General features: G+C 35.3%; 1 protein-coding gene across 1 annotated transcript; it reads right to left on the bottom strand.

Moving 5' to 3' along the window:
* Positions 1 to 2,192: 2,192 nt before the first annotated feature.
* On the bottom strand, positions 2,193 to 3,287 carry LOC130673815 (poly [ADP-ribose] polymerase tankyrase-2-like). Its single transcript, XM_057479025.1, has 2 exons — positions 2,682 to 3,287; positions 2,193 to 2,579 (listed from the first exon to the last, which is right to left on the bottom strand). Exons 1-2 carry the CDS (start codon positions 3,285 to 3,287, stop codon positions 2,193 to 2,195), a joined length of 993 nt encoding a protein of 330 aa, XP_057335008.1.
* Between the last annotated feature and the right edge of the window lie 11,767 nt (positions 3,288 to 15,054).

The following is a 15,054-nucleotide window of genomic DNA, read 5'->3' as shown; positions in this document are numbered from 1 at the left end:
AGTGAAAATACTTTTAATTAACCACAAATTGTTACTTAAAATATTTTCATTTCCTCATTTCCTAACATTTTTCTTTAATCAGCGTTAGAACTTGAAGCTAAATAAATAAATTTCGAGGAAAGAAAAAAGTTTGATAATAACATATAATTTCTTTTTTTTTTCTAATGCAAATTTCTCTTTTTTTTTTCGATTTTCATACTAATCAATCCTGTTTTTTTTTTTTTTTTTTTTTTTTTTTTTAAGGTTACTTCTTCATTATTAATCTTATATTAATGATAATTATTTTACATCGTTGATTGATTTAATTTTTTAAAAAAAAATTAGTACATCATATGATTCATATCTATACTATAAAATAACTACCATTTCTGTATTTAATATTTTGGGTTGAAAATTCGAAAATAAGCATTTAAATAGAAAAAAAATTTTTTATGAATAAATAAATTCTATTCGCTCATTCAGGCCAATAAGAAGAAAAAAAAATCAAAACTAGCGGTTGAAATTCAAGTGTCAATATTTTTATGTTTAAAATTTGTTGTGTTTTTTTTCAGAAAATTACTTGAAAATCATGCAAGTCATATTTTCATTTATTTATTTTTTATATTCGCATACCAAAATTTTCTAATTACTTCTGATAGTTTAATATAAAAAAAATATTTCAAAATTCAATGGTCTTCTGTAATTAAATATACATATGATACAAATTTGAGAGGATTGGGACGACAATATATTCAATTCGTAAAAAAAATTTAAATCGACTTTTTTTCTAAAAAACTACCATAGTGTTTTCTGATTTTCTGGGCAGATAGTCAGAAAGTTTGGTTTATTGGTCTGCCCTAAAGACACACTTCGTTTTGACGCGATTTCTGCTACATCTATTACCGACGATCATCAGAGAATTTGTAAGCTTTACAATATTTGCGTAATTTACACTATGAATAACTTACAACTTACCCTACAATATTAATAATTATAGTTAAATAACCTTTTTTTTTTTAAAACAAAAAATTTCTCCTCCCCCTTTCGTTCATTACTTATAATCATCATTCTCTTTCTATACAACTATATACCTACTGCCTTAATTTATTATTATTTCCAAGTTATAGATGCAATAATTGCGACATGGTTACTTCCAGCACGCACCGACTCTGACTAAGAGAGAGAAAAATTGATTCACGAACGAGAAAAATAAATAAAAAGAAAGCAACAATGAGCCGACCAGACTAATAAAAGAAGGTGAGAGGGAAGGAGAGAAAATGATAAATTCAAGTCTATGTAGGGGATTCATGGTGCCATATGGGATGGTTTTAAGTTTTAAGGTATTGGAAAAAGAAAGGTGAGGAAGGTAAATTTTCTCGCACTTGGTAAGTCCATTAACCTTCCTCTTTTATTATATATTTTTTTTTCACTACCTTAATCGTACTAATTTCAAACATTTTATTTAGATGAGTTGGAACCGTCGTGAGCGGCAATAATCTGGAAACATGCGAACCAAGGATAAAATTGCAACCATCCATAATAGTTGTATGACAGCTAATTCGTTAATATCGTTACTACCACTACCATTATTATTTCCTGTAATCTTTACTCTACCTTTACATCGATCTTCTTAATAAATATTCTTTTACAATAATATAGTTCTTTACTTCCCTTTATTTCAGTGTTTCTCAGCATAGGACGAATCTCTTTCTTATACTTACATTCCTTCTCTTATTTATTCGCCACTCGAATCTTATTAAATATTTCGTGGAATTACGCACAGTCATTTGCAAATCATATTATTAACTTACATAATAAAAAATATAGATCATTATTATTACTTATTGATTAATTTATGGAGTCGGAGAAAAAATTTATTGGAGTTTCAATTATATGATCTGAAGCCATGCAAAAGGAAGCAGCAGAAAGTAAAGTAAAGAATAGTTTACCGGTACCGGGTTTTCATGCAGTGAAATATTAAAATTCTTTCTCCCACTCCTTTATTCTAACTCTATTTCCGTTAGTATTATTATACAAAAATCAGAGGGTGAAATTCGAGTTAATTATTTCTTTATTAATTTCGTACGTAACTATTGATACATTCAATAATCATATTCCATTATCATATATATATATATATATATTTTTTTTTTTGCTAATTCACGTATTAACGACTATTTTCGTTGTTTTCACTTTTCTTTGCACATTTATAATTATTGGTCCATGCGCGTCATTTTGATGAGTTCTTTATTATTAATATTACCAACGATTTCATCCAACACATACTTTGTCAAATCATCTAATGGTATCTTGCTGTTTCTTGTCGCGTTATTTAACACCCGAATAGCCCGTTTGATAAGCTTTTCCCTGAATCTTGCTGCCACGACTTTTTCCAACATTTCATATCCGTAGTGGCCGATCTTTCCTCGTTGAAGATTTCGGACAAAATCCTTATGCCTCATAAATCGCCTCATATTTTCCGTTGATGCTTTCCACACGTCGATAGGTGTCACCTTTCTTTCTCCTTGGCGTATTAAGACAATCTCCTTCATTTCTTCCACTTCCTCTTTACATTTTACTTCATAGTCCTCTTCATTTTGCTTCAATTACAATAATTCCAGCTCCAAATCCTGGTTTAACATATCTCCCATAACTCTTTTATTTATGAGGAACTGTCTGGTTATTAAATGCGCCCAACTGACGTGTCCCTCAGTGGCTGGCCATATTTCGTCCGGCTCTTTTTCGTATCCTTCAGGCAAATTATCATCTTGCCGCGCATATCTGCAGTATTGTACAACGTATCTTTCTTTCTTGTCTTTTAAATTAACGTCCGCCCCATTTTCCAGCAGCATTGTTACAATCTCATCATATCCTCTCGCTCCAGCTAGGTGCAATGGTGTTACGTCCCCATTAGTCGTCTGCTGATTGACATTGGCTCCAAATCTTATTAACATTCCCGTTATTTCCATCTTCCTTATGTGCTCTGGACTGTATAAATTGTCCTTTTCATACCGGCGAGTTAAAATTTTCTTAAATATCATGAACAGCGATGTCATTCCATAGCAATCTCTATGATTTACTCTAGCCCCTTGTTTTAATAATGCGTTTACCTTTTCCGATTGTCCATATTCCACTGCATAAAATAGTGGTGTTCTTCCTTTTTCATCTTCGATGTCCATATTCACGTCGTGTTCAGTGAACAAATTAAATATTCCCATGTACATTTGTCGTACATCCAGGTGCGCAGCTGTCATTCCTTCACGATTTCTTGCCTCTACCTCGACTCCATTCTGTAGCATATATTCCATTATTTCCGCCAACCTTGTCCTGTTCCCTCCTGTTTCCTGTCCAACAGCGATGACAAGTTGATGTATTGGTCGATTTCCACTATCATCATTATCCGCATTGATGTTTGCACCTCGAGCTATGAGCAATCATGCTAATTCCGTTTTTGAATATCCAGAGACACGGTAGTGTCTCGCGCTAAGTACACGGTCCAACACATGTATATGTGTGACTGTGTAGCGCGAGCCTACCTGTCTCTTTTCTCGAGTCGGAGTGGTGTTTTATGGTTATGTATTACATTTTTTTTAATTAAAATTTAAACACGGCTTATTTCTGTTTTTTCTAAATATTTGTGTCTCACTCAGACTTTATTAACTGAATGTTATCACATTTTATTATTATTTATCTCATAAAATATAAAAAACGTTAGCATATACTATAGTACCTTAAAATTTGAGATTTGAGAAATTTTTTCCATCTATAATTTATGCTTATTTATTACCGTCTTAGAATAAATAGTTTTAAGAAGGAGCACGATTGACTCAACATCGAAGTATTTAAAATCTGTCTTGATTTTTAGCACTAGAGAGCGCTTTCATTATCCGACACAGCCTTGTATGCACAAGCAACGAGGCCTAATGCGTAATATTATTTTACCCATGACGAATGAATGAGCGAGTTTGGGTTAACTATTAACTACCCTAATGACTACTTAGCTTGAAATTGACAATAATTTGACAATGAAATTACCTAAAATTTGCTGCCCGAATTTGCTGACAGTTTGACAGCGAAGGTTAAATCGAAAAATTTACGATTAATTTTTCCTCAATTTAAAGGTAACTTTTTTTACTCGAAACAAAATCCAATTAGCGCAGTTTGCCTAGCAAAAGTTTAACTTTACGAAAAAATCCTTAAATTTTTCGTCAAATGTCGGTCAACTTTAAGCTTTTCTGTTTTTGACGACAATTTGTGTACAACTTTTGAAGTAAATTTGCATTTTAACTCAGAAAGTAAATTCACGTCAAATTGTATGGCAAGTTGTACACCAATTATCGTCAAAAACGAAAAAGCCCGAAATTGACGGTCATTTGACAAAAAATTCCAGGAAACTTTTATAAAGAAAACTTTTGTTTAGCAAACTCCCTAATAGCGACTTTAGCTTGAAATTGACACTAATTTGAGATTGAAATTGCCTGAAATTTGTTGCCCGAATTTCCTGACAATTTGACAGCAGAAGTTGGAAAGAAAAATGTTCGGTTAATTTTCGTTCAATTTAGAAGTAACTTTTTAGGAGAAAAAAAAGTCGGTAATGTTAATTCTTACCATTTCAGAAGGTAAGCAAAATCATAAATCAAATTTTCTACAATTTCACGGTAAAAAAATACTTTACAATTTTTTAAGTCAAATTAACCATGAATTGAAGTAAAAATATGCTTAAAAATTGACGACAACTTTTTTCTAGTCAACTTTTAAAGTGAATTTGGATTCTAAATCGGGCAGAGTAAATTGGCGTCAAATTGAATATCAAGTTGCATACAAATAGTCGTAAAAAACGGAAAAGTCCGAAGTTGACGGATATTTGACGAAAAATTCAAGGAAACTTTTGTAAGTAAACTTTTGCTAAAGCAAACTGTGCTACATGGAGACTTCAGAAGTTTCCATGCTGTGCTATAAGGGAAGTTTCTTCATGTTATGTCCTCAGTGGTCTCAAGTGCCTCTACCTATTAATTAATTCATGAACTTGAAAAACATGAATAGGCGTGCATTTAACTTCCATTTGAAATTTACATATTGAAATCTTACAACATTTATTGCATCTTATCAATAATTAGTCGATAATTTAAATAATAAATCAATGTATTACATACTTATTAAATTATCTATTTAGATTATAAGAAAGTTGGAATAAATAGATAAATAAATCATTATATTCGGAAAAATATAAACCTAGTTTGAGTGGTTTTGGAATGTTTCCTGTCACCCGATACCTAAAACCTAAATAACACGCATAAAAATCATGAGTAGACCCTTTTTCAGTTTGAATCCATTGAGATTCTGAAAAAAATGCATTCCATTGAGTCAGAGGGGCGGGAGGATAAGTAGTTAGCACCATATGCTAGTTGTAATAGGTGGAAGGTGCTGAGAGGTCGAACTACTAAGCCATTTGATGTTTTAAATTACTGACAGAAAAGTCCGACGTTGTCGGATATATTTGACGTTAACTTTATAGGGAACTGTCGTTAAACAATTGCAGCTCTTTGTCTTATAACAATAAATTAATCAGGTTATGATATCTAGCAGTACAAAATTACTACAATTGTTAACAAACAATTTTATTGTTTCTACAAGATAAGACTATAAATAATATAGGCTCACTTGACTTGAATTATAAATCGATTTCTAATATAGAGTGTATATTAAAATCATTAACAATCAACACGACAAAAAAAAGACAATTCCTACCAAAAACAGATTCTCTGTATAAAATCGCGCCAAGTACACGTTTAAAATTTTTTACAATTAAGAAAAGATTCTTTTTACAAAAAAAATAAATCAAATCGAAAAAATACCAAGTACCTCATATAATTCAAAATCATAAAAAACATTTTCATAGAATTGAAAAAAAAATTGAAAAAAAAAATTTCAATGTACTTGGTGTGCCTATAAACTGGAAAAAAAAGAAAATTCAATTTTATTAGAAAATAATTTATATGCGAAATCAATTCTAGAAATTAATTTTGCTTGAATAAATTTAGTAATGCACACCAAGTACATTGAAATTTCTTTTTTAAATTTTTTTTTCAAATCTATGAAAATGTTTTTTATGATTTTGAATTATATGAGGTACTTGGTATTTTTTCGATTTGATTTATTTTTTTTGTAAAAAGAATCTTTTCTTAATTGTAAAAAATTTTAAACGTGTACTTGGCGCGATTTTATACAGAGAATCTGTTTTTGGTAGGATTTCAAAATTCTGCATAATGGAACTATGGAGTTTGCGTGATCTGGTCCATTTATATTTGCATTCTGCATAATGAGAGCTTCTACCGCCTCTTCCTTTTTTCGCAGCAGTGCCCTTATAATTAGCGCATATCCTTCCCTCCATTCTGGTACATATGACAACCCATAGCGTCTAATTATTGCCGTCACCTCGTTGCTTCCATCCATATCTATTGCTTCATTCATCAGTCGTTTCGCCTTCTCTTGTTCCATCTTCTCTCTTCTTTATTTATCTGCCAACAGAGTGATTTTTATCTATCATTGTTATGGTGATTTTTTTTCTTTCGCTTTATTTTTAAAATAATAATGTTTATCGTATCAATACATCTTCAATTGTGAATTTGCTGAATCAGATTCTGAAGCAATATGCGCAAGTTTTATTTTGTCCTGATGAAATACACGTTTTTTTCCTTTTACCATCAACTCGACGTTTTTGTTGTCAAATATTCTGATTACCTCGTACGGGCCGTCATAATGATCCTTCATTTTATCCGTCCTCGGTTCTTTTAGCAGCCACACCCAGTTGCCGACCTCGAAAATTCTTTCTTGTGCGTTTCTGTCGTAATATTCCTTTGATCTTTCTTTCGCTTTTTTTAAGTTTTCTTTCGCCAGCCTACGAGTTGTTTCCAGCGTGTCAACTAACTCATCCAGGTAATCATGGTACGATCTTCCGCCCGCCGCTCCTTCTCGTGAAAATTCTAATGGCACCAGCGCGGGTCTACCAAAAACGAGCTCATGTGGAGTATAATTTGTCGCCTCGTGCACACCCGTATTATATGAAAACATCGCAAAGTCGAGCCATTCATGCCATTCTCGATATTTGTCTATAAAAGTTTTTAAATACTCCGTAAGAGAGTGGTGACTCCTCTCAATTGACCCATTGAACTGTGGATGATACGCTGTTGTATTTAAATGCCTTATTCGGAACAAATTACATAGACGCTGTATCGTATCACTCATAAAATTTGTTCCTTGATCTGTCAGGATTGCTCTTGGTGCCCCAAACAAGCAAATTACTTTTCCTGCCAATGCCTTTGCTACATCTTCAGCTTCTTGTTGTCTGAGTGGAATCGCTATCCCAAATTTCGTTAACAAGTCCTGCACAGTCAGAATGTCTTATAACTCCGCCGCGTTTCTTCTCGTGGCCCATAAATATCCATGGAAATTTTTTCAAATGCGGTCTCCGGTGTATCAGTAATCATCATCGGCTTCTTAGGCTTCACGCGTACTAACTTTCGTTGTTGGCAAATAAAACAATTTTTCACAAAATTTCTCACATCTTGCTGCATCGTTCTCCAATAAAATCGAGTTCTTATTCGGCGATATGTCTTTGTCATCCCTTTGTGTCCTCCAACAGCGGACGTATGATGCTCTCTCATCAATGATCTTCTGTTAATAGCCTTGGGTACCTCCAGTTTTCCACCACACACCATTATTTCTATATTCTGCTCCTTTACAATCTCATGTAACTTCCCAATGTAGTAATCTTGCAGCGCTTCATTTAAATGATCACCTCCCGTGGGAACTCTCAAAGTCTTATACTCTTGTCGTTTAATCAGTATCCCCAAAGACTTCATAATCATATCTATTATTTTTTCTGATGTACGACCGCTAGCATCGACTGAGTAGACCAACCCCAATCCGTGTCTTTTCCGCTTATTTATTATCAAAATATCACCTTTTTCCAGCTGAGTTCCTTGTAAATTTGCCATATTTATCCACTTCATCTCGAGTAGCACGTCCGTTAAATTTGAATTCACATCCCCGTTGGCTGGTACAAAGAAAGCGAAATTGTCGTGAACATCGGGGACATGCTGTCTTGAATGTTTTAATTTTAATTTTTTTTCCGGGTTTGTACAGTATTCATTCGGAACATCCCATTCCATTAATGAGTCTCCCGAATCTGACTCTAAATCCGTAAAGTCATTAACACAAGTACTTCTTGTTTTAAAATCTTCCGATAACAGGAATCGCCATGGTTCGTTAATATTCTTATCTTCTTTTTCATCGTAGTTTCGTTGATACTCGTATCCCGTATCCTCTTGTTCCATTGGTACGTCCGTATTCGGCTCCAGCTCGTGTTGTGTCAACCTGAGTCTTTGTACTTCAATCACTTCGTCTCTCATTTTCTTTTTCACTTTTTCTTTAAAAGCTGGTGGTGTCTTGATTTTTCCGTTCGCTGCTACCCTGCCTTTTTCTGCTGGTTGTTGTCTCTTGGTTTCCTGTCCCACTTCTTCATCTTTTTCTGCTTGTTGCATCTCCCCTTCCATTTTTGCTTTATTTTTTACTCCGTTGCGGACGACTACTGGCAATTTGTGGTTCCGCTCCAGGTTCTGACGCTGATCCGGACGGCACGTAATACTCTCCACTTCCATCACTTGCCATTCCCCGTGCTGACTCGCTGTTACTGAGGGGAATCCGTACCACCTTCTTGGGTCGCGACTTACTTCCTCTTGGACGTCCCCTTCGTCGCACTTCTTTTTGTTGTTGTATACCCAACGGGCCCGGATTTGGAGTAATCACAGCTGGATTCGGCTTATCATTTCTTCTCGTATCATTGTCAGTCCTCATTTCGATGTCAGATTCTCCCGATGATGTATTATATTGATAATCGTCCGTTCTTCTTAATTTCTTCTTTAAATTTTTGACTTTTTCTCTCCGACCTCTTCCATCAGCTGATGAGTGTGTTGCTGATGTTTCCTCTCTTGCTCTTTTACCAACATTTACTTCCACCATTGCTAATAATTCACCGTTTTCGTTTCTCACCGGGTTTCGTGATAAAGCATCTGCATTTGTGTTATTCTTACCTGGTCGATGGATAACTTCATATTCATATTCTTCTAATGTAAATTTCTTACCAAAAATATATGGTCTGAACGTGTCAACAGCATACATCATAGCTAACAATTCTTTCTTGGTCACTGTGTAATTTCTTTCTGTCTTTGACAAAGCTTGAGAAGCATAACTTATCGCTCTATCTTCTCCAAGTTTTCCTTGGCTTAATACTGCACCCAATGCAAAGTCTGATACATCTGTAGCAACAATGAACGGTAATTTAAAGTTCGGATGCTGCAACATTACATCTCCACATAATTTTTCATTAGTATTTTAAATGACTTTTCTTGAGATTCACCCCATGTAAAAATAGCGTCTTGTTTCAATAAATCAGTCAAAGGCTTCGGTTTACCTGCAAAATTTCGGATGAATCTTCTACAATATCCTGCAAGTCCAAGAAATTCTCGCACTTTCTTTTCGTCCGTTGGTCTCTTAAACATTTCGACCGCTTCCACTTTTGCCGGATTCGGTTTTACTCCTTCCGCACTGATTATGTGTCCCAAATACGCAACTTCCCGCCGTAAAAATTCGCACTTTGCCGGATTTAATTTTAATCCCACTTTTTGAAGTCTATCAACAAATTGCAAATATTTTTGACAATGTTCTTCTAATGTTCTTGCATATATTACTGCGTCATCGACATAAATAAATAATATTACACCTTGCAATCTGGATAATACGTTTTCCATCGTACTTTGAAACGTCGGTGGACCACCTTTCAAACCCATCGCCATCCTCTTGAACTGATAATGTCCCATCGGGACTGAAAATGCCGTTTTATGTCGATCTTGTTCTGCCAATGGTATCTGATAAAATCCCGAATCGAGATCAAACACAGAAAAATATACAGCATCACCAATTTGATCTAAAATGTCCCGGATATCTGGTAACGGATACGAGTTTGGTATTTTTTTATCGTTTAACCTTCGAAAATCGATAACCAACCTCCAATCTTTAGTTCCATCAGCTTTTGGTTTCTTGGGAACGATCCATACGGGTGAACTGTACGCAGAATCCGATGGTTCAATTATATCAGCATCAATCATTCCTTGTATTCGTTCTTTTAATACGTCTTTTAAATGATGCGGCATGCGATACTGTTTGATATTAATTGGGTTATCATCTTTTGTTCTTATCCGATGAGGTGGAACATTCGCTGCATTCAGTCGTTCACCTGGTAATATGTAAACTCTTGGTTCGTATTCGATGTTCTGCCGCACTGTATTTAGTTCTTCTTCGTCTAGATGTGTTACCGATATTAAATTTAGTACTCGTTCTGTTCGTTCTGCTATATTTTCTTCCTCCGTTTTTTCAGTGAACCGCACCTTTGCCTCGGCTGTTATCTCTTCAAAATATTCAACTTCAACGTACGGTATCGCAAAATCATGTTCTTTTTATAACAGGGTATTTCTCAACCTTGCCAAGTTTGGCCCCTTTATTAATTGATCTTAATAAGGGCGCCACTGGAAGATAAGACTCGGCCTTCCAGAACCGGAGATGTTAATATTATAAGTCAGGGTCGTTGAAAATATATAAGAGTGAGGAGATTGAGGGATTAAATTAATTTTTACACACAATTTTAATCGATATAATTTTAGATTTTATTCACCAAATCACAATTATGCCCACCGGGCTTTTATTTTACTCAGAACTATTTTTCACACGTTTGTCCACCGGACTTTTATTCTTAACAACTAATAACTAAAATTTTGTCCACCGGACTTTTATTAATTATACGAATTAGTCCCCTGGACTTTTACACGAAATGGCCACCGGCCTGATCCCCTGGATCTTTTATTATATACGACGAATGAGTCCCCTGGACTTTTATACGAATTGGCCACCGGCCTGATCCCCTGGATCTTAATTGAACGACGACGAGTCCCCTGGACTTTTATAACAAAATGGCCACCGGCCTGATCCCCTGGATCTTAATAAAATTAATAAAATTTAGTCCCCTGGACTTTCATGAATATGGCCACCGGCCTGATACCCTGGATCTTAATAATTAAAACAATTTAGCAACTTGCCAGATCCCCTGGATCTATTATTTTAAAACGTTTCTACAGGAAACTTAATTTTTCTCTTCACACACACACACACGTTTCACATTCTAGTCCCCAGGACTTATTCACACTCACACACACGTTTACAATGTATTATTTTCCCGATTAATTTCACGCACAATTTTATTTAATCTCAATTTTATTTGTGTGTCCACTGGACTTAATTTCTATCCGTAAATTTTAATTTATACATTTAATGATTCTACGATTTTATAACGATACTTTATCAACACGACAATTTTATATACTTTCAGTTTTTTGAGTATCGGGTTGTTGAGTGAAAACTTTACTGACACCGAAAAACTGTTACACACGACTGACGCTATCTCTCTCTATATTAATTCCCAAATCTTCACGTTAATGCCCAAATTTCATATCAAGAACTGACTCCATTTATATTAAATTCAATTTATTACAGTTTTATCGTTATCACTATTTTCACAGCACTTTTACTTTTCTTTCAATTTTCAATATTTTAAATTTTGTATTTGATATTTTTCTTATTAAATAAATTGATTAATTTACTATTTATAATTTCTTAATGACTAGATTTATTATTTTTAATTTCTGGCCCTCCTGCCGAGAAATTATCAGACGGACCGCGTGTAAATTTATTTTAAATACTGTTCTTCTTGCCGACAATTTATATACTAATATAATCAAATCGGAAATGGCGACTGCTCACGAATTACTTAATTTTTATTTAGTTATTTAATTAATTAATAAATTGTGGCCACTTGCCGACAATTTATTTACCTCTGTATAATTTTTCCCAGCGATCGTGGCGTCCTTATTCACTGCAGCCTTCCTGCCGATTTCCGTTGACTCCGTTCGTTCTCCAACAAATTAATTCTCCTCAATCGTTCCCGTGTGGTCACCCGTCCAACTGTTCTGCCGGTCCGTCCGACTGTGTCCGTTTTTTCTCTTGTCACTCCCTTATCAAATCTAAGTTCGCGATCATTCGGCCCTTATCGGAAAATCCACCACTCCAACTTATTTCCTTATTGGGTCTTGGGGACGAGCCCCTTGAATTAGCGCGCCCGGCGACAAGTCGATAAAATAGTAACGCATATGGGGTACTATGGGTAATTAATCAACCGCGGGAAATCATGTTGATTTAAAGTTGTAATTTTAAATATTTAGCCCGTTACATTTTTCTGTAGTGTTAAATGCGTACATTTTCGCTGCACCCTGGTGGACTGATACTATGGCTTCTCCCAAATATATTCCTGGTGCAATATCACACCGTGGAATATATCCTTCCAAAACGTTATTTATAACTCATACCTCTATCATTTTTACACACCTTCTCGGAATTTTTATAATATCCTCCAAAAAGTAATATTTTTTATTATTAGTTGAAACAGTTTTATTACCAAAATCAATTTGCGAATTTTGTGCTGAAAAGAACGGCTGGCCCAATATACCATCTTCTTTCATGTTAAATTCCTCTCCCACGATATCAAACAGTACCCATTGACCTTCTATCTCTAGTTCAACTTCACCTATCGTAGTTATAGTATCGGATGTTAAACCTTTTACCAGCGTTTTTTTTTGTACTGTCAATTTTTGTTCTTAATTCCAGTGAGTCTCGTCGTATAAAATTTATTTCTGCGCCCGTGTCAATGAGGAAGATACCTGTACCTCCAAGTACTTTATCGGCTCTCAATTTTACATATATATGTGTAGCACCCACTAATTTAACAGATTTTACTTCTTTTTCTTCATTTATCCGCTCCTTATCCGTTTCTTCTGAGTTGGCCGTTTCGACGGAGCGTGTCATCGCACCGGCCCTTTCTAGTTTAAAGGCCGTGCGTTTGGACCCCTGTTGGACATCTGATTTTCCCGGTTTTGCTGATTGACTCCACGTGATCCATCCCATCTATTGTTGTAATTACTGACAAACTGTTCATAAGCCGCTGCGTTCCGAACGCGTTCGTCACCATTGCACCTGAGTTACCATAATTATTGTACCGCCTGTTAAGATTGCCTTGAAATTCTTCACCTCTGCCTCTGCCGTAGTAACCATTATTTCCATAATTTCCCCATTGATTTCCATAATTATTTCCATTTCGATACCCATTATAATTGTTGCCATTCTGTCCATATACATAGTTACCATTATTCTGCCAATTATTACCGCTTCTTCCATGATTATATCTCCCATTTCCTCTGTATCTATCGTTTTGCACATAGTACCGCTCCTGTTGCTGTGGAACTCTTCCCCGGAATTCCTGCTGATTCATTGGTGCCCAAGAATTTTGTTTGCTTTGTATTGAAATTGGGCAATTTCGTGCCAAATGCCCAACTTGCCCGCATGTGAAACAACTTCGCTTGTCTCCATTGTCCGCAATCTTCTCATTAGTAATTGTATACGTAAATTCCGCGCTGAGTTTTGGATTATGAATATATTCTGTGCCTTCTTGTTTACCTTCTTCTTTCACCTTTTCTTCAAGCGTTAGCTGTCTTATCCTTGCATGCACCCGCTCCTTGAATCTAAGTTTTCCTTCTCTCGCTCTTTCCGCTGCTTTCGTCCTCTCGTATTGTATCTCCATTGCGATCTTTATTGCGTCTGCTAAATCTCTGGGTTCTTGATTTGAGACTGCGAACGATAATGTCTCGTATAATCCATTAATAAAGGTTTCCAGCACTGTCGCCTCCAAATCCTTTGTTCGATAATCCTTCTGTTCTGCTGTTAATCCACTCCTGCTTATTTTATTCTCCGCTTCCGCTTTTATACCCTCCAGACGCGCACTAAATGTTGTTACACTTTCATTATCCTCTTGAATCATTCCCGCCAGCCGATATATTACCACATGGAATATTTCCATTCGACCAAAATTTTGACGTAGTTTCTCTATTACTTGGTTGACAGACTCTGCCTTTCTCAAAAATGTACGCATAATGCTTAAAGCCAGTCCCTCGAATCGCGTTGACAATTCAAAAATAAATACCAGATCATCATTAGCCTTTAACCTCGTCGCACTGTACTCGATAGCGTCAATGAATGATTCCACGTCACCCTCTCCCGTAAAAACCGGTATATTCCGCATTAACGACATTATTCTTTTCAATTGAACCTCTTCAGTCTCCTCCATAGTTTTTACCGCTTTTGCGCCTGAAGAAGCACCAGGGCAATTTGAATTACCGTTAGTTTTCTCCCGATTTTTTTCAAAAATGTCTACTAATTCCCCGATATTTTTTATGTTGGTCTCGTACGAACAATCTTCGACCGATTCTTTCGAACTTATAGAGCCCGACGGGGAGTCACTTGGATTGTCTAACCTCCAGTTAGTCCAATACTCCCGTCGATCCGAATTACTACTATCGTTAAAGGACTCAATTTTTACTACTTACATAGACACCACGATGAATAATGCTACTGCTATCAGCATCCCTGTCTGTTGACTTTGATTTCCTCTCAGACTGGTATTGTATCCGATTCTTTGCAACGGCTTCTTCTCTTAGCGGCACTACGGATCACTATTCTCCTCTTCTTTTTTTTTTCAGTACACTTTGCTTTTATCACTTATTTCACTTTTTAGTTCTCTTTTCTTTTTTTTTCTTTTTCACTCACTTATCTATTTTTCTCACTTGTCACTAACGAGGCAACCTTGACATGTAATTTCTCACTTAAACCGGCTTCACTAATTCAGAGGATTTTACAGTTCATTCGGCAATTTCTCAGTAATCTCTTATATTTATCACTCAATTAAATAACTCTTTACGAATCTTCAACATTTCTCAGTATTTCACAATTCAATTCAATAATTTCAGTATTTCTTCGATAATTCACAGTTCAATTCAATATTCGTCAATAGTTCACGATTCAATTCAATAATCTTCAGTATTCTTCAATAATTCGCAATTCAATTCAATATTCTTCAAT

The sequence above is a fragment of the Microplitis mediator genome, chromosome 8 (assembly GCF_029852145.1).
Source record: "Microplitis mediator isolate UGA2020A chromosome 8, iyMicMedi2.1, whole genome shotgun sequence".
Lineage (NCBI taxonomy): Eukaryota > Metazoa > Arthropoda > Insecta > Hymenoptera > Braconidae > Microplitis > Microplitis mediator.
The sequence above is the reverse complement of the archived record's forward strand: the minus strand, read 5'-3'. Positions and strand labels throughout refer to the sequence as shown.